General features: G+C 41.0%; 1 protein-coding gene across 21 annotated transcripts in view; it reads left to right on the plus strand.

Moving 5' to 3' along the window:
* JAKMIP3 (Janus kinase and microtubule interacting protein 3) overlaps positions 1 to 23427 on the plus strand; it is a 98373-nt gene that overhangs the window by 27974 nt on the left and 46972 nt on the right. For 6 of the 21 annotated variants that reach the window (XM_065407354.1, XM_065407356.1, XM_065407357.1 and 3 more), the window contains exons 3-4: positions 19543 to 19758; positions 21681 to 21800. In XM_065407354.1, coding sequence (XP_065263426.1) covers positions 19543 to 19758; positions 21681 to 21800 — 336 coding nt within the window. The remainder of the gene's footprint in view (positions 1 to 19542; positions 19759 to 21680; positions 21801 to 23427) is intronic. The other 15 variants (XM_065407375.1, XM_065407368.1, XM_065407369.1 and 12 more) reach the window with 5 other exon arrangements.

The following is a 23427-nucleotide window of genomic DNA, read 5'->3' on the forward strand; positions in this document are numbered from 1 at the left end:
AATATACTCCCTTATCAGCTGCTCCATTATCTTGTCCAGGATCAACATCCGACTGACAGGCCTGCAGTTACCCCGGTCATCCCATTTACATATTTTAAATATTGGCAAAACATTAACTTTCTTTCTGTCTTCTGGAAGTTCCCTAGTATTTCAAGACTTATTGAAAATCAACATTAATGGTCCAGAGAGCTCCTCGACCAGCTCTTTTAAAACTTTTGGATACAAGTTATCCAGATCTGCTTATTTAAAACTGTCTAACTTTAGTAGCTGCTGTTTAACATCTTCCTGAGATACTAGTAGACTGTTATCATATGATATGAATATATCTGTTTTTCCCCAAATGAAGAACAGAAATATTTATTAAACACTTCTGCCTTTTCTGTATTATCATTGATAATTCTACCATATCTAATAGCATTTTTAGGACTCTGTTTGTTCCTAATATACTTAAGAACTCCTTCTTATTGTCCTTAACTCTGCTGGCCATAGATTCTGCCCTTTTGCTTCCCTTATCAATTTTCCACAATTTCTATCTTCTGATTAATATTCATTACCATCAACTTATCCTATCTTCTATTTGGTGGTTGTGTGTATATATATAATTTTTATAGCTCCCTTCACTTTTCCTCTAACATAGGTTGTTTTTTAAATCCAGTCAGCCTTCTTCCTTGACTGTGGCTTTTTGGGCATCTAATAAAGAGTTTTTAAACAAGTTTCTGATTAAATTTGACCTTCCAGCTGACATGGCTCACAATTGTTTTCAGCTTTGTAAAACTGTCCCCTTTAAAGCGCCAAGTGTATGTACCACTGGTCTGGACTTCATTCTGTTTTTACATTATTAATATGGTCAAGTCATGATCACTTGTACCTAAGTTACCATTAATTTGTAGTTCTCCAATCAGTTCCTCTTTATCTGTCAAGACAAGGTCAGATATAGAATTCCCCTATGTTGGATGCTACACTTTTTGAGTTAGGAAATAGTCATCTGTAGTATTTAGAAATTCCAAGATAGGATCTCTGCCTTTGCAATTACTGTATATAAATGTTTTCATTTATTAAACCAGTTGCAAAGAAAAAAAACAGTATAATGCGAGTCCTATAAGAGAGTGTGCATACCAAAAATCATGAAACAATATGTTTTTCACTTTATAAATTAAATATTGTTAATAGAAACATAGACATTGTATGGTATATTATGAGCTGGATCTTTCACTGCTGTAAGTCAACACAGGTCTAGAGATTTCTGTGGAGCTATGCCATTTTACACCTGCTGAGGATCTGGGCCTATACGTTTCAAGATTTTAAAACTAATATACATTTGTTCTGATTTTAAAACTAAAATGCACCTGTTCCTATGGTGCAGGAAGCTATTGGTAGTTTGTTGTGATGGCATATACTGCTTTACTGAAATAAGCCAAGGATCATATTTAGGTACGGTTTCAATTAACCAAAGTATACATTTATTTTCTAATGCAATTCCTAGGTGATATTTTTCAGTTGTTTTTAAGGGCTTGGTCCTGTTTAGTACTGACCAACCACAACACTCCCTGAAGTCAGTGTGCCATCTTAAATTCTCAGCATCTAAATTGTGATTTAAAATAGATCAGTGTGTCAAAACAAGACTCCAGGGAAAGTATAACTTGAGAAGCACTCAGCAGTGAAAGAATAGAATTCCCGTAAGTCATGAAGGGTGATGCTAAATGAGTATGCCATATTCTCTCAGCATTTCTTCCTCCAAGGGTTATATCCTGATTTTTTCAGAGGCACTACATACTAATCATTCCTGTCAATGTGAGATGAAGGCAATTGGACTTCAGAAAATTATGTAATTAGTGTATTAACAATATAAGTGGCTAAAAAAATGAGTGTGTGAAGGCAGAATGTAGGTAGTTGTGGGGGTTAGAGGTACCAGGCAAATATTATTTATGATTTTGAAGCACTTGGAGGGGAGGAAGGTGATCTGGAACAGTCAACATGGATTCACCAAGGGCAAGTCATGCCTGACCAACCTGATTGCCTTCTATGATGAGAAAACTGGCTCTGTGGATATGGGGAAAGCGGTGGACGTGGTATATCTTGACTTTAGCAAAGCTTTTGATACAGTCTCCCACAGTATTCTTGCCAGCAAGCTAAAAAAGTATGGCTTGGATGAATGGACTATAAGGTGGATAGATCGTCGGGCTCAGTGGCTAGTGATCAACAGCTCAATGTCTGGTTGGCAGCCCGTATCAAACTGAGTGCCCCAGGGGTTGGTCCTGGGGCCGGTTTTGTTCAACATAGACTCATAGACTTTAAGGTCAGAAGGGACCAATATGGTCATCTAGTCTGACCTCCCGCATGATGCAGGCCACAAAAGCTGACCCACCCACACAGAATCTTCCAGCCTGCGACCCCTGCCCTATGCTGCGGAGGAAGGCGAAAAACCTCCAGGGCCTCTGCCAATCTACCCTGGAGGAAAATTCCTTCCCGACCCCAAATATGGCGATCAGTAGAACCCCGAGCATACAGGCAAGATTCTACAGCCCGACCCTCATTTTACCTGCGATGGCACGTTAATGCCTAAATGACTACAATCACGTTATCCCATCAAACCATTCCCTCCATAAACTTATCAAGCCTAATCTTGAAGCCAGAGAGGTCTTTCGCCCCCACCGTTTCCCTCGGAAGGCTGTTCCAAAATTTCACCCCTCTGACGGTTAGAAACCTTCGTCTAATTTCAAGCCTAAACTTCCCCACGGCCAGTTTATATCCATTCGTTCTCGTGTCCACATTAGTACTGAGCTGAAATAATTCCTCTCCCTCCTTGGTATTAATCCCTTTGATATATTTAAAGAGAGCAATCATATCCCCCCTCAGCCTTCTTTTGGTTAGGCTAAACAAACCGAGCTCCTCGAGTCTCCTTTCATAGGAAAGCTTTTCCATTCCTCGGATCATCCTAGTGGCCCTTCTCTGTACCCGTTCCAGTTTGAGTTCATCCTTTTTAAACATGGGAGACCAGAACTGCACACAGTACTCCAAATGAGGTCTCACCAGCGCCTTGTATAACGGAAGCAGCACCTCCCTGTCCCTACTAGAAATACCTCGCCTAACGCATCCCAAGATCGCATTAGCTTTTTTCACAGCCACGTCACATTGCCGACTCATAGTCATACTGCGATCAACCAGGACTCCGAGGTCCTTCTCCTCCTCCGTCACTTCCAACCTATGCGTCCCCAGGTTATAACTAAAATTCTTGTTAGTCATCCCTAAATGCATCACCTTACACTTCTCACTATTAAATCTCATCCTATTACTCCAACATCTTCATTAATGATCTGGATGATGGGATGGATTGCACCCTCAGCAAGTTTGTGGATAACACTAAGCTGGGGGGAGAGGTAGATACGCTGGAGGGTAGGGTTAGGGTCCAGAGTGACTTAGACAAATTGGAGGATTGGGCCAAAAGAAATCTGATGATGTTCAACAAGGGCAAGTGCAGAGTCCTGCACTTAGGACGGAAGAATCCCATGCACTGCTACAGGCTGGGGACCAACTGGCTAAGCAGCAGTTCTGCGGAAAAGGACCTGGGGATTACAGTGGACGAGAAGCTGGATATGAGTCAACCATGTGCCCTTGTTGCCAAGAAGGCTAATGGCATATTGGGCTGCATTAGTAGGAGCATTGCCAGCAGATAGAGGGAAGTGATTATTCCCCTCTATTTGGCACTGGTGAGGCCACATCTGGAGTATTGCATCCAGTTTTGGGCTCCCCACTACAGAAAGGGGGGACAAATTGGAGACAGTCCAGCGGAGGGCAATGAAAATGATTAGGGGGCTGGGGCACATGACTTATGAGGAGATGCTGAGGGAATTGGGCTTATTTAGTCTGCAGAAGAGAAGAGTGAGGGGGGATTTGATAGCAGCCTTCAACTATCTGAAGGGGTGTTCCAAAGAGAATGGAGCTAGGCTGTTCTCAGTGGTGGCAGAGTGGATTATTCCTTTTTTCACATATTGGATTATTCAGTTACACTTGCTCCAAATGTCTGTTTGATTTAGCACTGAGTATATTCAGAAAATTTAGAACTAGCAGATAACAGTCCCACAGTCCAGAGCAGCCCCCCAGTTGTTGGAAGGAGCAGACAGGATCATAGGATGCTCCATTGACACATATTTAATGTGTGTTTTTGTGTATGTGTGTATGAGTATGTCTACACTACAATTCAACACCTGCAGCTGGCCCAAGTCACCTGACCCTGGCTCATAGGGGCTTGGGCTGCAGGGCTGTGAAATTGCTGTGTAGGCATTCGGTCTGTCTTGTTTTTAATATGTTTTTTTCTGTAATGCTTTTTTACCTTCAGAATAAAGTAGGCTTGCATATGAAGAGCTGTGTGATAATTTATAACTGTAGCAATTATAACTGTTAGCCGTCTCTGAAGAGAAAACAAACAAATGTCCTTGGGCACCCTGTCTGTGCTGGGAAATGCAGTGAGGGCAGGGAACTGTGTATCCTGGAAATACCCTGATCAGAAGGGAGAGAAACACATGTTCTACCCAAGAGAGGCAACAGCTAGGGAGCTGGAAGCCTCAGAGTGGGTTCCCTTGCTGGACCACTGAGGGGAGATATAGGTGCTGCAGTTGCCCTGAACTGTGACAACTGCGTAAATGTGTGTATTGTAAAAGGCATAACCCTGTTGGAAGGGAGATGTACTCATACTGGCAGAGAGGAGACTAACGAGCTCCTCTGGGCCTGTTCAATACTAACGAGGTGCTCTGCCAGGTTTTTTCTCTGACTGGAGTTTCAAAGAGAGAACCGGCCGCAGCAAGTGGTGGTGAGCAGGAAGAGGGTTGCCCCGCCTCAGACAGCAGAGACAGGCCTGCCGAGAGGGAGACAGCATCAGGCCTCGCCGCTCCCAAAGCTGCATGACCTAGCCTCAAAGCAGTATCCCCCAGAAGAGGGGCTGGAGGTAGACCCCCCTTTTTAAACAAAGCCCAAAGGACTAACCCAGGAAGACTATCTGATATCCAGGTCACCCTTCCCTCTCTTCCCTCATGAGAGAGGGGAGTCTGTAGGAAAACAAAGAAAGAGGCCCGAGAACTTTTGTTTGTTTGAAGAACCTCCCTCCCTCCCTCCTTGGGTATCCACTGACGGGGGCTGTGGGGGGGGGGGGGGTGGAGGGAGAGGGAAGGAGGAAGACATTATAAAGGAATGGAAGTGGGGTCTGGAGGGGACTTGAGGGAGCCCTTGCCCCCCACCCAGTTTGCATTTACTATGCACCCTTCTCTAACTGTACCCCTCCCACACCTCCAGCAACAAGTTGGGTTCAAAAGACACTTAAGTTGTACCCTCTTGTCCCGTGTACCTCCACAGTGAATTAGTTTCCAATGTATATGTGTTTGTCATAGAGCAAAAGGGGTGTATTCACTGGAGCTCATTTAGAAGTTATGAGAAAGTTTAGAAGGCTATTCAAAAATCCATTGTACCTGTGACTGTTACTGGTGTTACAAATTAGCTATTCTAAGTGATGCTGAGTTGGGGAAGTCCTCCAGCTGTCTGACTTGTGTGACACTAGCACTGATTTTGTAAACTAACATATTTTGCTTCGGGCAAGTCATAGCTAAGTCTCAGGCTCGATATCTGCACAATGTTCCTGCTGATCTTCTTCCCAAATAGAATATAAGTGGTTTCTCTGACCTCCATTGATTTATACCAGCTGGGGATCTGGCCCATAATTCATAAACGTTGCTTTGCTCTTCACTGCAGTGCAAATGCCCTGTTGCACATTTAGGGACTACATGTTTTTGTAAAGGGCATGGCAGACATCCAGTTCTACATTGTTAATGGAATCATGACAGGACATTAAAAGCTCCTCGGCTTATATGCAATTCATTATTTAGTAATTTTAACAAAGGCGGTGTGATAAGCCACACCAACAAACAACTATTTCACCCTCTGAAAAAATACTGTTTTTTGTAAGTGTGGACGAGAATAGGTTCTACCCACAGATCAGTCAATAATTTTGCAATGAGATTAAGCCTTTTTAAATAAAAACCCTTTGAAGCTATTTATTGCTGAGATGTACACTTCTTAATTTCTAAGTCAAATTATTCATCTTTACAATTACTCACAGAAGACATCCTGCTGCATCATGGCAGGCTTAGCTGCAGAATGGAAAATAGATCCATACATAATCAGCTACAATTTGCTTTAAAAAGGTAATTTTGTATTGTTCCTATATTCTCTTTTCAAATTAAGATTGATGTTATTTTCCTTTTTCATTATATGTAGATATGATATAGAAGATGATCACATCTCACTTTAGAACTGCAGAAAAATATAAAATAACCTTTTAAACAACAAATATTATATGGCAACCTCAAATTGAATAAATAATGTATGACTAATTCAGTAGTTTTAAACTGTGAGCTGCAGGGTAAGCACTAGTTAATCAACCAAAGAGCAGCATTATGTGAAAGGGGAATCTCTAGAGGTTCAACTTAACCCTGAGGGGATGGGAATTAATTCTGGTCATGATCCAGTAAAGCATTTCACTGTGTGCTTAACTTTAAGCACCAGGAATACACCACTCTTGTGTAATTTCATACCATAGGTGCTTAAATATTACATAGTCCTGCAAATGATAGAAACGAATGGAACAAAGAGTCTCTGATCTCATAAATTTCACAGTTAATATTTACCACATGGGAGTTCCAACCTATTACAGAGTGCAGCAGGTTACTTACCAAGTGACGGGGGGACATTTATATGTTAATACCAGTGATCCATGAAATCATAAACTTTGGACTCATTTGGATTCATCTGCCTTCATCTATGAACATTGCAGGAAAGAAAATTTTGGATTGAAAATGGGTATAGTTGAATTCTAACAGTGTATGTAAAAACATTCCACTTAATAGACTTCTCAGGCATTTTATATGAAAGAGTCATGAAGTTATGACTTTTATCTCTTGTATTTGAGCACTTCTAATTAGATCAGATGTTAATAACCCAGTGCTGATTACCTGCAGGCAAATTGTGCCCATCAAACAATATTGCTAGAATATAATGTATACGCTACTTTGCACAGAGTCAAAATGTTTCTTAAACATTTAATTTCAGATTTTTACACTAGTAATATGTAATGTCATAATTTTATTTTTCAGAAGCCAGTAGCAACTAGAGATGGATCAGACCTAGCAGCCATCTTTTCTATCCCCATGTGATGGATTTTCAAATGGGCATTTTCTGATCTACTATTAAATGTCCTAAGTGAGCAGTCTTTTACTGCCTCTTTTGGGAGATTATTACAATTTCCACAACATAGCCATACTGTTAGAAATTTTTCCTTTACTCAACAACATCCCATTATTCTTACTTATACTTTCTTGGACCATGCTAAAAATGATCTTCTCTTTTGTTTACTTCTTTGATATTTGTATATGCCCATGGTTATCACATCACCTTTAATCATTGCTTTGCCAAGCGACACCTGATTCATAGATTAATATCCTTTATGGCCAGAAAGGACCATCATGATTAAGGCTGCGAGTTTGTCATGGAGGTCACGGAAGTCACAGATTCCATAACGTTCCAGGACTTCTGCAGCGGCCAATGAGGCTGGCCCAGGGGCCACCTGAGCAGCTGGTGGGGCATTGGAGGGAGTGAGGGCTCTGGGTGGTGCTTACCTTGGCGGGGCTCCCCAGACATGGCAACATCCCCCTCCCTCAGCTCCTAGCATCCGGTTCTGCGCACCACCTCCACCCACAGGCACCGCCCCCGCAGCTCCCATTGGCCATGGTTCCCAGCCAATGGGAGCTGCGGAGCTGGCACTCGGGGCAGAGGCAGCACACACAGCCAGGTAGGGAGCCCGCCAACCCCTCCCTCCAGCGCCTGTGGGGTTCCTGGGCCACGCGCCGCCCCTCTCCCCCAGCACCCATGGGGTTCCTGGGCCGCATGCCGCCCCCTCCATCACTAGCAGGAGTCCCAGGCAGCGGGCCACTTCCCACCACCCCCACGAGGACCCCTGGCGCCCCCAGGCTGCTCCCGCCACGAGCACCTGCAGCCCCCCCTAGGGTACGCCTCCAGCACCCGCGGCACCCTGGGCCGCTCCTCCCCTCCAAGATTTAGTCAGGTGTATATAGTAAAGTCATGGACAGGTCATGGGCAGAAAACAAAAATTCATGGCCCGTGACCTGTCCATGAATTTTACTAAAAATACCTGTGACTAAAATGTAGCCTTAATCATGATCATCTACGCTAACCTCTTGTCTTGCACAGGTCTTAGAACATCATTTTGTAATTCGAGCATCAAGCTGACCTTCCTTTGCAACCTAACCCTGATTCACCTGGTGTGCTACTTTCTACTCATACAAAGAGTACAATTAGGCCCATATGGTTAGGAACAATTAAATGTGTTTAGTATATAGCCTAAAATTGCACTGGCTATTTTTCCGTCTTATTACTATATAAGTAATGGATTTTTCATGGAGGACCAAAACCAAGGATTTACCAGCATTTTTTAGCTTTTGAGACTAAATGAGATCACAGCCTTGATGGTATGGCTGCAGACGTACATAAATCCAATATAAATTCCATGGTCACATAAAAGAGATTCCATTTACAGCTGAAATAAGATTGGGCTCACAAGTGCATTTCAACATCAAAGGGCAAACACTGACTGGAAAATAAAATTTTCTTTGTAAGTGTTGAACTTAAATTGAGTATTTTAGAAGAAAAGCATTTGCTGGAGGCGGAAGTCTTCAGAGAGCAGATGATGACATTGACTCCATTTCTTGTGTCAAGGAAGTTCTAATGCACAGGGCTTATTATTTTTAAAATGTGACATCTGTTTTGAAAATAATACAAAATGTGATTTTGTAAAACTGGGATTTTACATATGGTTTTACAAATCATCACTCAGTAACTTCTCTTTCCCGCTGGATACAACAGAATTTAAAGCAGCTTTTATCACCCCAACTTAGCATCTGGTATGTGATCTCTGATCACACTTCTAGTTTCTGTGATTTTCATGTCTGTCATAATGCATTTCATCAAAGTCCTCTTCCACTGCTATTGTCTGTCCTTATGAAAAATGTTAAAAGAATGTGTCCCACATTTAAAGAAATGGGAAGAGGTTTTGGTCACATAGAACATTATTTTATCTGTTTAATAGAGTGAAAATTGTAGCTCCTAAACCCAAGATATTTTTTTTCTTTTTGCACATATGGCACGAGCTATTTATGTCTGGAAGGTTTGTATGTGATGATCTCCAGAGAAGCACAACTTTAGCACAGTCAAGCTGTCCCTGGTTCACTAGCTTAAGAACAGTTATGAAAGATGAAAATCACATGTCATATTGTAACAAGTAGACATATGAACAATGTCCTCTTAAAGAACTTGTAATTATTTAATAAACTTAATTTTTATTTTTTAATTTGGGGCTCTCTAAATATCATAAAATGATACCAAAGTGGCTTCAATTACATTCTTAGGGTCTAGTCTCCCTCCAGTACATGCACATTTTCTGTTAACATTAATGGGAGTTCTACATGCATGATGCATATCAAGGAAAAATGGGTCCATTAGTCATGTTAGCATTATCAGATTAGTTGGATTGCAGTTTATGCACAGTAGGGACTAAAATCCAAGATAATGTAATGTCAGTGTAGGTTTCATATGAGATGTATGTTGGTCAGAAAAGATAAGTGACAAATAACAGGATAGAATGTTTAAAGGGAACTATACTATGGACCAGATTTTTAAAAATTACTGTTGTTGACAGTGACCATTTAAAAGATTAATAGCCCACCGGTGTAGGATCATGCAGTGTTCCAAGTATCCCTGCTTCTTATAGAGATGCTCTAGCAACATAGGGAAAAAAGGCAAAAATCTTGTTGCTTACCAAGCACTACATGTTTACAGACACATGCGTCTGACACTTCACTTTCCCTAGGAAGCGATAACATATTGAAGAAATGTGGGCGTTAAAGCAAAGTGTCAGGTGAGTAGAGTAGGAAGCAAAAATCCTTCAATTGCCCATTTTACTGTTGATTGACTCAGTCCTTTATTTGTAAGTAAGAAAAGAATGGAAGACCTGCTGGTTAAAAATTCCCATGTGCAGTAGTAAAGGTGATTTCTCGGTTTAATGGCATCTCCATCAGGCTTCTTATAGTCAGAGCTGGCCAAATTATTAATTATGAATAATATTAATTGAAAATATAGCTAATTTTTCCTGTTTGCAGTTTGATCCATATTTCTACTAATGTATTTGTTATTCACATCTATCCATTTGATAGTTCAGATGAACAATTATCAGCTTATGGTTTTGGCCATTCATATTTCTGTGTGATGGTCACTTAAATCACATGGTAAATAATAATAGGATGACTTAAACATTGTAAAATTCAAATGATGAGTAGTGAATAACTAATAGTGATACCAGTTCATTCATATAATATAATATATGTGTGTGTGTGTATAAATGTGAACATTGTTGTTTGCTTGGAGATTTTCTCCCATCATTCAAACAGATAAACCCCTTTTATGTGGGTGTTCCCAAATAGTGAATTACAAAGGAACAAAACATGATCCAATTGAATAGGAGTTTCAACAAGTGGTCACAAATACTGTTTTGTAATATTTACCTAGCTCTGATAGTTAAGAGTCTGTTGGCATCAATACTGGGCCAGATCCTGGCCCCTGCTACATTCCCTTTCCATCATTTTGGCAACAGAAAGGGAATGGAAAGCTGCCCTGTCATAAGTTTGCATAAGGGAATCCCTGGATGGCATAGAAAACTACCTGCTTCTGCTCACACCTTATGTAGTGATTGCAAAAGGAATGCTTTATGAAAGATATATAGATATTGTGACGGTGTTGAGACTCACCACCTGGCGCCTCCTACTGGTTGTCTCGGGAATTAGCTCTGTCCAGTGGAGCGCCCCCTCCTGGTGGTGTCCTGTCCATCATCTCGCACTCAGTTGGCGTGTCCGGACCCGCGTTGCTCCCAAGCTCGCGGCGTCCTCTTCGAGCCACTGCCCTCCGGCAGTGCCCCTTAGTCCATCCTTGCCCCCTTCCAGGGGAGGATCAATCAGCTGCCTCTCTGCGTTCTGGCCGATGTGTCCAACTGCACCCTCAAAGTCACTCCCCTCTTGGCAGGGGGTTGGTGCAGCTCTAGATGGCTGCACCGTCGGCCGGGTGCAAGGCAAGGGGGAAAGGGGGGGGACCCAGGCCCGCCCACTGCTCTGGGTCCCAACCCAGGGACCCTCTAGTGGCAGCCGTCCTGCCCTCCTTCTGTCCCTCCGTCTGTCCACGTCCCTGGGCTGCTTCCCCTTCGGCCCCTCGCACCGGCTAGGCCCTTCCCTTCAGGGCCTGCAGTCTGACAGACTCCAGGCTGGAGTTACCCTCTGCTCCCCCGGGCCTGCCCAGCACTGCGCTGTCCCAGGTGCTAGTCTCCCAGCCTGGAGACAGACCTTCCTCTGTCAAAGGCCTGGGACAGACCCCCTGCTCCTTTCCTGAGCACCTTTCTTATAGGGCTGAGCCTGGCCCTGATTGGCTCCCTCTAATCTGGGCCCTGATTGCCTCCCTGTCTGCAGCCGCCCCACTACAGATATACACAATTGATACATAAGATGACAGTATGTAGCACTCAAAAATCTACAACAGTGTTCCTAGGTTTTGTAGGCTAATAAAGCCTCTGCTTGTTGTGCATGGCAAATGGCTTCTTGTGTGCAGCTCTTTACATGAAGCTCTTAACAGTGGTCATTTCAGAGGTATAGGAAAGAGCAGAAGCGGGAACTTCTGGAGTATACTGTGTGACGGACTGACAATTTCCTGCAATATCCTGAATGAACTTTACTGAATTAAGTTAAATTTTATTGAATTAAGTTAATCATTTGGGGGCAAATTGTAGTAAAATGCAATTGTGTATATGGTATTGTGGAATTGTATGTATTTCTATGGGAAGGGTAAATAGGAGAACAGCAGGAAGTGATTAAGCAAATTCATTCAAGTTGCAGCATCGCCAAAGAAGCCACCCCGTGGAAAGATATGCATAAATAGTTCAAACTGGATTCCCCAGAGATCAACAGACAAAGAGAAGACTTTTGGATAAAAAGCCTGAGTTTAGACAGACTCAAGGCCTTCTTCCTGATCCAGCAAATGGAGGGCCCCAATCCTTAGGGTAGGGTTGGAAGGACTGGGCCTGCCAGAATCCATGTTTGGGAAGCTTATTAGGATGTGTGTAGGTTTTTTTCTATTATTTTTAATATGTTTTTGCTGTATTGCTTTTACCTTCAGAATAAAGTAGGGCTTGCTTAGAAAGAAAGTACCTTATATCTGTAGCAATCACTAGTCTCTGAAGAGAAATCAGACAGGTCTGTTTAGACAAACTCTGTTTTCTGGGAAATATACGGAGAAGGCAGGGTACTGTGCAGCCTGGACATATCCTGACCAGAAGGGAGAGAGAAGCAGGTCTCTACCCATGAGTGGGAACAGCTAGAAACCTGTGAGTGGGTGCCCTTGCTGGACCATTGAGGGGAAATACAGGTGCATTTGCCCTGATTTGTAACACTCTGAGCTCCAGCTCTTCTGGGCCAGTGGATTCTTCTAATAAGAAGACTGCGTTCCAGCCAATTCTAGTTAGAACTGACCAAAGGCTGCCCCTAACTTGTGCCTGAGGGTGAACCATCATTTACTGTGATATGCCACAAATGTTGTAGAAAAACTGTTTTTACAAATGTTTCAGACAGTTTTAAGAACAATGTTATTAAAGTTTTATTTTTCATATCCCTCCTCCTGTAAAGCCAGCCTTAGCTACAATGAGTCAACCGCACAGGGTTCCTAACTCCCATAAAACTTCTAAAACGGGCCTAATGTTGCTTTTCTGCATATAAAAATATCACTGTGTTACAGTCTGTTACCTTTAGACCATATAGGGCTAGCGCTGGCTCCCGTTGGAAGATGAGTATCTCTTCGTGGCAATGATGAAAAGCTCCCATTTCTAGAGCTGCAGGCTGTGTGATAATTGCAAGTTGTGACATGTATATGCACAGAAAAGCTGTTACTGGTGTAGGACTCCATTCTGCCGGGTACAGGTGGAAAAAAACTACATGTAGGAAGCAAAGACTGATGGAAAAAATACTGGCTGCTGGTTGAAGCTGCTCTGTAGTTCAGAATGTTAGAACAAGGCATGGAGGTGGATTAGTGAGCAGACTACTGGTGAAGTGGTCAAAGGCACATGATAAATTCACTTATCACAATGCTCTGGAATTTATCACCTAGCAAGCACCTTCACATATGTGATATACAACATCAGAGATCGGCAACCTTTGGCACGCGGCTCGCCAGGGTAAGCCCCCTGGCGGGCCAGGCCAGTTTACCTGCCGCGTCCGCAGGTTTGGCCGATCGCAGCTCCCACTGGCTGCAGTTCGCTGCTCCACGCCAATGGGGGCTGCGGGAAGTGGCGGCCAGCATATCCCTCAGCCCACACTGCTTCCCTTAGCCCCCATTGGCCTGGAGTGCCGAATCGCAGCCAGTGGGAGCTGCGATCGGCCGAACCTGCGGACACGGCAGGTAAACAAACCAGCCCGGCCCGCCAGGGTGCTTACCCAGGCGGGCCACGTGCCAAAGGTTGCCGATCCCTGTACTACATGTATAAAAATATTCCCCAAGGACCCAAATACATAAGGCAATCTTTTTTTCCCCCTTCTCTTTCTGAATAAGAGTTAAATTCTGCTTTACAAAATTATTTTTTCTGTAAATACATTGTTATATTTTAAAAAGTAAAATGTTAGTTGATTTTATTACAAATTCAGACTAAACTTTAGCATTTAGGGCCACATGTTTAAAGTGGGCTTTATCTTGCCCTCTTCATCAGTGCCTGTAATTCTGCACACAGAAGGCCATATCCTCAAATGGTGTAAATTGGACTCATCTTCATTAGATTCATCGAAGCTATGTCAATTCAGTTTTGAGAATCTGGCCCACAGATTTTTGTGCATACAAAGGAAAAACTATCCCTTGTATTTATGTATGCAAATGGGCTTTCCACATGTGCATGGACAAATGTAGGGTTTTAGGCATGAAAGATTCTCCACCCCCAAGGTTGTCTTTATTGCAGTTGAAGTATGCCACATTTAACAGGTTGTGGGAGAGCCGGCTGTTGTTGCTCTCCCCATGGTCATGGAGAGCCTGGCTTCAGGCAGACAGGTGGCCTTTCATTTTTCTGCTATCTGTGCTGACTGCAGCATGGAGCCTTCAGGGAGCAAGAGGAGGTGGCGATGGCTGGTAGGGAAATGAGGGGGAGAGTGAGGGACAGGCTTGGAGTAGTGGCAGAGAGGAATAGAATGGGGGAGCAGGGGCTGGAAAGGGACAAAATTTCAGAGGCCAATAGGCATTGGGGCAGAATAAGAGGCTGCCCATGGTTCTCCCAACAATCATAGTATGCTTCTGTTTCTGTGATGGTAACACCAAGAGGCCCCTGCTGTGATCAGAGACCCATTGTGCTCTGTAATATATAAACATTGGAAGAACAGTTCCAGCCCGGAAGAGCTTACAATCAAAATCAATGAGAGAGAATGGAGGGATTATTATCCCCATTTTACAGGGAAGTGAGACACCAAGAAAGTTGGCCCAGGGCTCACAGAACTAGCAGAACTGGGAACCCAGATCACCCAAGTCCCAGTCCAGTGCCTTAATCATTACTACCTTGGTCATCCCTGGTTTCCCCAGCATACGTGTCTGCCCCTTGTTCTCCCCAACTCCCCCTGGCTTCTGAAGTCTGCAGGCAATATGCTCCTGCCTCCCGCAAGCCTGCTGCTATTGATAGGGGCACCTGGGAGGGAAATCTGACATTTTTCACTGTTGAGAAATGTCACATACGAAGATGCACAAAACTTAGCAGCTGTGAATTGCAGGCACAAATTTAGTCTGTTTTATAAAGTGAAACCTATGATGTTTGAGTGCTTTTGCTCACATTCCCCAGATGTGCACTTCGGGGATAGTAGGCAGAGTGTTTCTGGTAAACTTTCACTAGAAGTTTACTCACCTTGAGAGTGAACTTTGTCCATTTGGCATTTGCTTGCCCATGGACCAGTTCTGAGTTACATATGATTGGTTAGGCAGTCGAGGAAGGGGTGCTGTTCATCCAGCACCAGTTTGATTTAATTCAATTTTGCATTAACATGGATTGTGTGCAGATGCTACATGGATGGATGCCAGGCAAAATAAATACATATGAAAAATGAAATCAGTAAACAGAGACTATAGTTCTTTTTGTTGTTTTTGTATTGGATCTGGAGTGTGAATTTTTCAAGCTATTTAGGAAGATGGAAGGATATTTCATTATCAACAACAACATAATCACCCTTTCACTGCTTGTCTTCCACTGCATCTGCTGTGTTGCTATCATCTATTCATAAGTGAATGGACTGAATGACAGAAATCAATGTTGGGTTGATACAGCACATATGCTCAGCTTAGATGTGCTTAGAATATTTAGCAGGAGTTAATTAACATTTTGGACTTTGACTAGTTGACAGTATCCCTTCACTGGGAGACTGTCATACCCAATCAATTTATAAAATATAAAACATAGTATACAATTGTGTAATACCGGTACAATGTTCTGAGTTATTCCCTCCGGTGCAATTAGTTTGCCAAGGACACAACGTGGTTAGCTACTCCTCTGTAGTGACAAACATTAGAAAAGATCCAAAGAGGCAAATATATTAATGTATTTCAAAACACTGAGAAAATCTTCATGCTGAAAGAAGGAATATGAAGGAAAATTGAATGAGGGTAAGTGCTATTGCATATAGAGACGTTCCCTGGGTCTCTCCTTCTGTCAGAGTGCAAGTGCGCATCCCCAAAAGGTCAGAGAGACTGACTTGAGAAGAGATCCCCTTTCTTTTCGTTACCATTCCACTAATAAATGATTGACAGCTCATTCACCGGAACTTCTGAAACTGATCGCTAATGCAGATTATTTTAAACATTCTAATTGCTTGCTCTGACATGCTGCCTATGGGGAAATGTTTATGTCATGTAACAGCCTCTTCTTTGGCAAGGATTTTCTCATTTGCAATTAAAACCTTTTTCTGGGAATAGCTTTGGCTTTTTGAGCATAGACATACGAAGCTTCAAAAGCAGACTTCTGCTGTTTACAGTCATGTTAATGATGCTTATGGAGACTGCAGAGCTATAAATGCCCTGTGAACATTACAAGAGGAAATTTCTACAGCATTGAAGCTCACATATTGATTTTTATATTGCCCTAGAGATCATGTCATAGGGTTTGAAATCAGTTTGATGAAAAATATTAGAAATTTTATTTGCTAGCACAAGGGATGGGGGGACCCAACTTTTCATGCCTTTACATTTGCATAATTGGCAGTAGCTATGCGCACTGGCTGTTTATTAATTAGCACTTCAGCATAAAAATTCATTCTAGGTGGAGACAGCCTGCTAAAAATAAAGTGGGAATATCCACACTGGTAAGCAAGACATTCTCCTTTAGACGATTGGATACTGTGCTCATATATATTCATTGACATTGTTTCACAAGTAGTCCTGTTATCTAAAGCAACCATATACAAATATAAGGAAGGTAGCCACATTAATCGAAGGCACTTCATTGTTTCTATGTAGAGTAATGAAACAACTGTGTGCAATAGCTTTGTTTTGGACACACACCTGGAAATTCACAACGATCTTTCAGTGAGTGGCAAATAATTTTCTTTTTTAACAGCACCTTAATGTTATTAATGCTGTGAAGAAAAAAACCCTGTAAAATAATCTTTTAAAAATGCTTTCTTCATTTATTCAATACATTTTGCTGCTATAAAATTATATGAATATATTTATGTTTAACAATGAACTGTAAATATAAGAACATTGTATTTAATCCATAACTATGAACTTAAACAGATAGGAAAGATGTGAATATTAATGTTTTCTTATTTCCTCACTAAGCTAAGATTTAGTCTTTTTTTTTTTTTCAAAAATCAAAAGCTTACTAGAATATATTATATAAATATATTTACTAGAATATAATTATTTTGTTGAATCTTTTGTAATTTCATGTTTTTCTTAATTGAAAATGTTGTCTGTGTTACAGAATTTCTTTGTGTTCACATAAGTGAGACTTTGGCTATATAGATATTTTTCATTTAAAGTCTCTTAGTTTACTGTTTGATAATGCATGCCATGGGAAGACTTCATCAGACATCTCTTTGTTATGAGGCAAACTTTAGTAGATTGCTGCATTCCTAGGAATTCACTATTTTAAAGCATCTTTAATAAAGTAGTACACAAAATGTATTTTATTTCCTCAGTTTTCTAAGGAGACTAACTTTTGCATAGAAAAATATCATACATGCACGTATTTAATTTTACATGTCCTTTTCACGAAGGTAGTTTACAAACAATACTTGTTTTTCTTCAATTAGACTCTGTATTTACTTCCTATAATATTGTAGATCCCACTTATGGGTTTATTGCTTTTATTTTAGGATGTGCAAAGCCGGTGAGGAATTGTGAATACTTTAGATAGAGCACATATCCCTCCATTGTTACTGCAGGTGTTGCTAGTACTTTCAGATAATGAAAATTGAGTGTTGTGTACTTTGCTGCTCTTATCCCAGAGTCTGCACAATAGGAGGGCTCTGTATTTTGAAAATAATCAGTGGACAAGATGATTGCCATTGCAAAACTAATAGATATATATTCCTCTCCTTCTCATCATAGATACCTTTACTGGGGCTTTTGAGGAAGGAGAGCAGCTAGGGGAGGGATTGTGCTCAGCTACCCAACTGAACTTTCAAATACTGGACTGAGATTCTCAAACACATAGGGTGAAATCCTGACTCCACTGAAGTCATTGGCAAAACTTCAGTGGGGCCAGAATTTCACATGTAGCATCTCTAGCCCCAGGCTCAATGCAAGTAGATTTGCAGTTTTGTGTACATATTACACACAGCTCTGCTAAACAATGACCAGACAGTAGATATTCCCTACACAGTATGAAAAGTCTGGAAGTAGGAGCTAGGTCCCTAAATACCTTTAAAAATCTAGCCCTTAGGTCATAGTGTGATCTTAGGTACTAGGGATGGTGTGCCATATGTGGTCTTATGTATTGCATCAGCTGCAGTATTTAGACACAACAGGATTGCTATGAAGGGAATGTCAGCCTTGACTCTGAATTTCCTTATTTGCATCAATCTGTTTCACAATCTTAAATGTCTGATACTATCTTTGTGTGGATACTGGTGCTAAGGATTGTAAAACTGAGTCCAGTACTAATCAGTCTTATGAACAAGAATCACTTTGAAACAGATATAACTTAAGAAAAACTGTGGGGTTTTTTTTGTCTCTTAGTCCTGTGTTTGACCATGATATTAATAATTTAAAGCAAATTAATTCAATGAAATATTCGGCTAATTAATTCCTCCATTTTTATCTGTGTTTGGGAACAATCCTATAAAAAACAAAACAACCAAAAACCAGTAGACTGCCCCGTTCTTACTGTCTGTCCCATTAAGGGGAAAGCATTCTGTCTATGAACAGCTCACTGTTAAAAAAGCTGCTTGTTTCATTTAAATGTGTAGTGTTTCAGGAGTATTTAAAGTACTACAAAGATTATACACACACACACACACACACACACACACACATATATATAATATGGTGTCTGAAGTTAGGAACAATATGGTTGCTTTAGGAAGTTGACATGATTAATTTTTCCCACACTGATTCATTATCTACAAGTATATTTGACAACCATGTAACTTGTGAGTGTAGTATCTTGTATTTCCACATGTACTGGATATTGGTGTAATCTAACTGGTGAAGATGCTGTAGTTCTATTACAGTAGTGTATATTATCACAATCACAAAAGGACTATTTAGGCTGCTCTTGGAGAATTATTATTTATTAAGCAATACATGGTTGGTCTTCTGCACAAAGGTAAAATTCAGATCCTTAAAGTAAATAAGACTGTAACTGTCAAAATTCCAAAATTTGGGGGTTTAATCTTTTGGCCTCCCTCCAATCCCAAAATTTGGTTGTTTCATGTCCAGGGTCAGCCCAGCATTCAGGTAGGGTCCCGCTCTTAAATTAGCAACCAGATATAAATTCCAAACCATTTGCTCTGCAAAGTTTGGGTGGGTTCTTGAGCATTGATTTGGACCCATCTCTAATTCAAAGCACCTGGGACCTGATACTAATAATTCAATAACAATAAATAGATACAGTAGCTGAGAAACTCTTGGTGCAAAATGATCATTTCTGCTGGGTGGCTCCCAAAGTAGTTAAAAGTATAGAAATAATTACTGAAGCAATTAAGCAATTCCGTTCATATGGCCATTGTCAAACACTCATTGCTATTTTATTTTCCAAAGGGTGTTGTTTTTTGTGTTAAGGAATGTCAAATCTGTGAAACTGACTGTGATATGGTTGCCATTGGGTACAGTCCAAGATGCTGTGCTAGTGTGATGCTGCCAGTTTCCATGGTAACCAGAGACCTGTAACATGCATGCTTGTGTGATTGTATTTTGTTCTCCTTGTAGATGGAGGAGATAAAATTTAAAGACAGAGCAGTCTACGTGCTGGAAAGAGAGTTAGGGGTTCAAGCCGGGCATGCTCAGAGACTTCAGCTCCAAAAGGAGGCTTTAGATGAACAACTTTCCCAGATCAAAGAGTCTGATCGGCATCTGAGCAGCCCCAAACGGGAACTTCCTTATGCAAGTGGTGCAGGAGACGCTTCAGATCATTCAGGAAGCCCCGTAAGCACTTTCACGTGGTTTCACCTAAACAAGCAAACAAAAAATGACAAAATCTTGATGAGTGCACATTTTAAGCAACAGCTTTCCCATAGCAGTACAGAGCAAACCAAGGAGATTTCCTTTAATGTGGCAATTCAATAGTGGGATCTTTAAAACTAGAATCAAATCTGATCATGGGAAAGCTTTTGCTTTTTCGGTTTAGTTTGGTTTTTGTTAGCAAGGTGAAATATTCAATTTTTTAAAATGTATCATACTTCAAACACCTGCTTTAATTTGACAGTGTGACATAGTATCTGCTGACAAATTATGCAAATGCTTTTCTAGTAATGTGTGTGTGTGTGCTAGTTTTCCAGTCTACTAACACTATGTGTTGTAAGCAAATGTAAAAGAACAATTTACAAAGGGAAATCAGTAAAGGTAGTGTGTGTAACCAACAGCATGCAAGCTTACAGGGTACTGCAGTCCGACTAGAACATCTCTATTATTAATATTTACATGCTGCTAAGTGCTTTTGCTTTCAACCAGTGGTCTAGGAAGTGAACTAAATACCTACTAACCTATTCTCCACTGTTTCTTTCATATTATGCAATATCCTATGGCATTAAACTTTAGTCACCTTTTTATATTGGCTTTCTATGTAACTGTGCCACCTTCCTGCTTCTGCATTAATTTGCTAATAGTAAAAATGTTCAGTTAACTGACTTCATATGTCTGCGACATATGTTAACTTTTTTCATTGTTGATTCTCATCAAGATTTATTTTGCAGTGGTTCTTAATTTTCTCAGTAAAAGTATAGATAATAGAAAACACAAACAACAAATCTTTTTTATTCTGAGCCTCTCCTGCACCTGTTGAATGAGGAATCCTAGAACTTCTGAAAGTTCCATTAGGATCATGGACTTTAATTTGCTTGCTCTGATTAAAGTTCTGTACTTAAGTTTTATCAAACATTAGAATAATGCTAGTGAAAGAAAAAATCCTATAACTTTTGTAAATATAATGTAACTGCTTTCTGATTTAGAAGAATAAAAACATGTCTTCTTATATTTGTATTCATTTACAATTTGATTTAAACATTTTCACTTTTTGGTCGATTAAACCATAAACCTTTATAACTGACCCATTAAAAGCTAAAGTAGGGCCACAACTTCATAGAAGAGAAACTTATGCAATGGTATCATTGCATGGATTTCCTACATTTATTTTTCAGTATTTATAAATATAATTTCCCTTTAACAGACTACTTAGAGTGAGTCACATGTCTGAAATACTCAGTTCAACAGTGGCATATATTGGAAACATTGCCTTAGTTTTCAATTTTTGTCTTTCATGTTTCCAAGTTTAACATTTGTGATTCTGTATTTGCATATACATACTTTTGCATTTGCATACTTTCTTACATTTCTGCTCCTTCAATTTTCTGTTGGTCTCATCTTGCAGTTTTCAGTTCTAAGGCAGCGGTTCTCAACCAGGGGCCCGGGGCACCTGGCAGGCCGCGAGCAGGGCCAGTGTTAGACTTGCTGGGGCCCAGGGGAGAAAGCTGAATCCCCGCTGTGTGGGGCTGAAGCCTGGGGCTCCCAGCCCTGCCACCTGGGGCTGAAGCCAAAGCCTGAGCAACTTAGCTTTGCGGAGACCCCTGTGGCGTGGAGTCCGGGGAATTGTCCTGCTTGCTATCCCTTAATGCTGGTCCTGGCTTTTATATGCAGAAAAGCAGTTGTTGTAGCACTGGTGGGCTGTAGAGTTTTTATAGCATGTTGAGGGGCCTCAGTAAGAAAACAGTTGAGAACCCCCGTACTAAGGCACAGATTACATTCTCCTGTGTAATAGGTTAGAAATAGTTGGATTCAGACAATAACAAAGTTGGTGTCTTTGAAAAAGTTTGATCTTATGAACAGTTATTTGCAGTTGGTCTTTGTTTTAGGAACAGCAGCTGGATGAAAAAGATGCCCGGCGTTTCCAACTTAAAATTGCTGAGCTAAGTGCAATCATCCGGAAACTGGAAGATCGGAATGCATTGCTGTCAGAAGAAAGAAATGAGCTTGTAAGTAAGAACTACCATTACATTTTAGGAAATGAATGCATATCAGAATTTGCACTGGCAGGTGGACACTCACTAGAGACAACATTAAACTCCTTTATCGTGGTTCATATGGTAACTGTTGCAGAACATATTCACAGAGTAAGAGAAGAACATCTGCTTTGGAAGATTCATTATGTAGTATCAGCTCTCAGTTGATCCCCAGAGAGTGAATGGGGACATTATCCAGGCAGCATGGAAGACCTGAAGAGCAGAATGGAGGCTCTTGAATTTGTGAAAGTGGGAGCAAAAATGCACAGCTTCTTGGAGGTGCTTCCCACCTGGCAGAAAACACCATGAGAAACATTTATCACCATAAAATTCACTACTAGGAGGTCACAGAATCAAGTACTCTAGCTTGATATAAAGGGGTAATTTTAAAACCAACCATTCAGCTGTAGCCATGCCTGTCTCCTGTAAAGAGCTAATCAAATCTCATATCCTGGTCAGCTCGCCCCACCCCACACTGTCCTATCCCTTTGTATGACATGGCAAAATTGGTCAGTGTATTATGGATTCCCCCCCCCCCCTTCTTCTGAAGCATCAGGCATTTGCCACTGTCATAATTTGGATTTCAGAGATGATGAACCAATGCCCCGATCCTGTAGAGTAGATGCCATGTTCCTGTTTTGGCACTTCCACTGCTCTTTCCAGGCAATTAAGTGACATACAAAATTGATGGGCGGAGGGCAGATATGAAAGCCTAAAAAAGAACAACTTTGGATTCAGGATTAGGTTTAGTTCAGGTTTTGGGAGAAGATTGATATAGGCCTTTATTACCCAAAACTATTTGCTCCGTCTTATTGGTTGCCCATACTTGTAGAATCTAATCTCTATTGAGTTAAAAATACACAGTGCACAACATGGAGCATATTAGGTTTACTGAAATTGAGAACACCGTGTATAGAACATCGTGTGTCATCTCTGGTACGACTTTATAGGCTGCAATGGAATTACAGTAGGGCTGAATTTGGTCCGCTGTGTGTTTGAAATGCAAGAATGCTGTTTAAAGATTTGCTAGTTAATGGTATGTATGCTGTCAAACACAGAATGTATTTTACAGTACTGGTGCCATGCAGGAAAACTGCATATAGACTGAATTATGGAGAATATTAGACCAGCAATTCAAAAGTGTAATCTGGGGTTACATATAGCGTCCATATTAGATTAGAAAATTGCTAACCCTGCTTCTCTCTTTCCTTTATGCCTGGTAGTATTCCATACAATAACATAACATTGTCCACAATATGATTAGTTCATAAAACAATTTTATTTTTAAGTAAATATTGGTTGGCATTTTTTTCAGTGGAACCTTTAATTAGGTAGTGGTATATTTTTTTCTGCAGTGTGCTCACACTATGCCCTTTAAAGAGACTCAGCCTTACATTGGGCTTTTACTCATGAAGGATTGACAGTTTTAGAGTTAGAAAAAGTCTTAGGTTGCTACAGGTTTTGTTGTTGTTTTTTTAACTTCTAATGAACTTATTAAAACTCTTGGAAGAGGCATTGTCAAAGAGTCACCTTGTTGTAATTTAGTTATAACTTAGTGCCCAACATGGGCTTCTGGGCTGAGCCTGAACTGATATGTGCT

The sequence above is a fragment of the Emys orbicularis genome, chromosome 7 (genome assembly GCF_028017835.1).
Source record: "Emys orbicularis isolate rEmyOrb1 chromosome 7, rEmyOrb1.hap1, whole genome shotgun sequence".
NCBI lineage: Eukaryota > Metazoa > Chordata > Testudines > Emydidae > Emys > Emys orbicularis.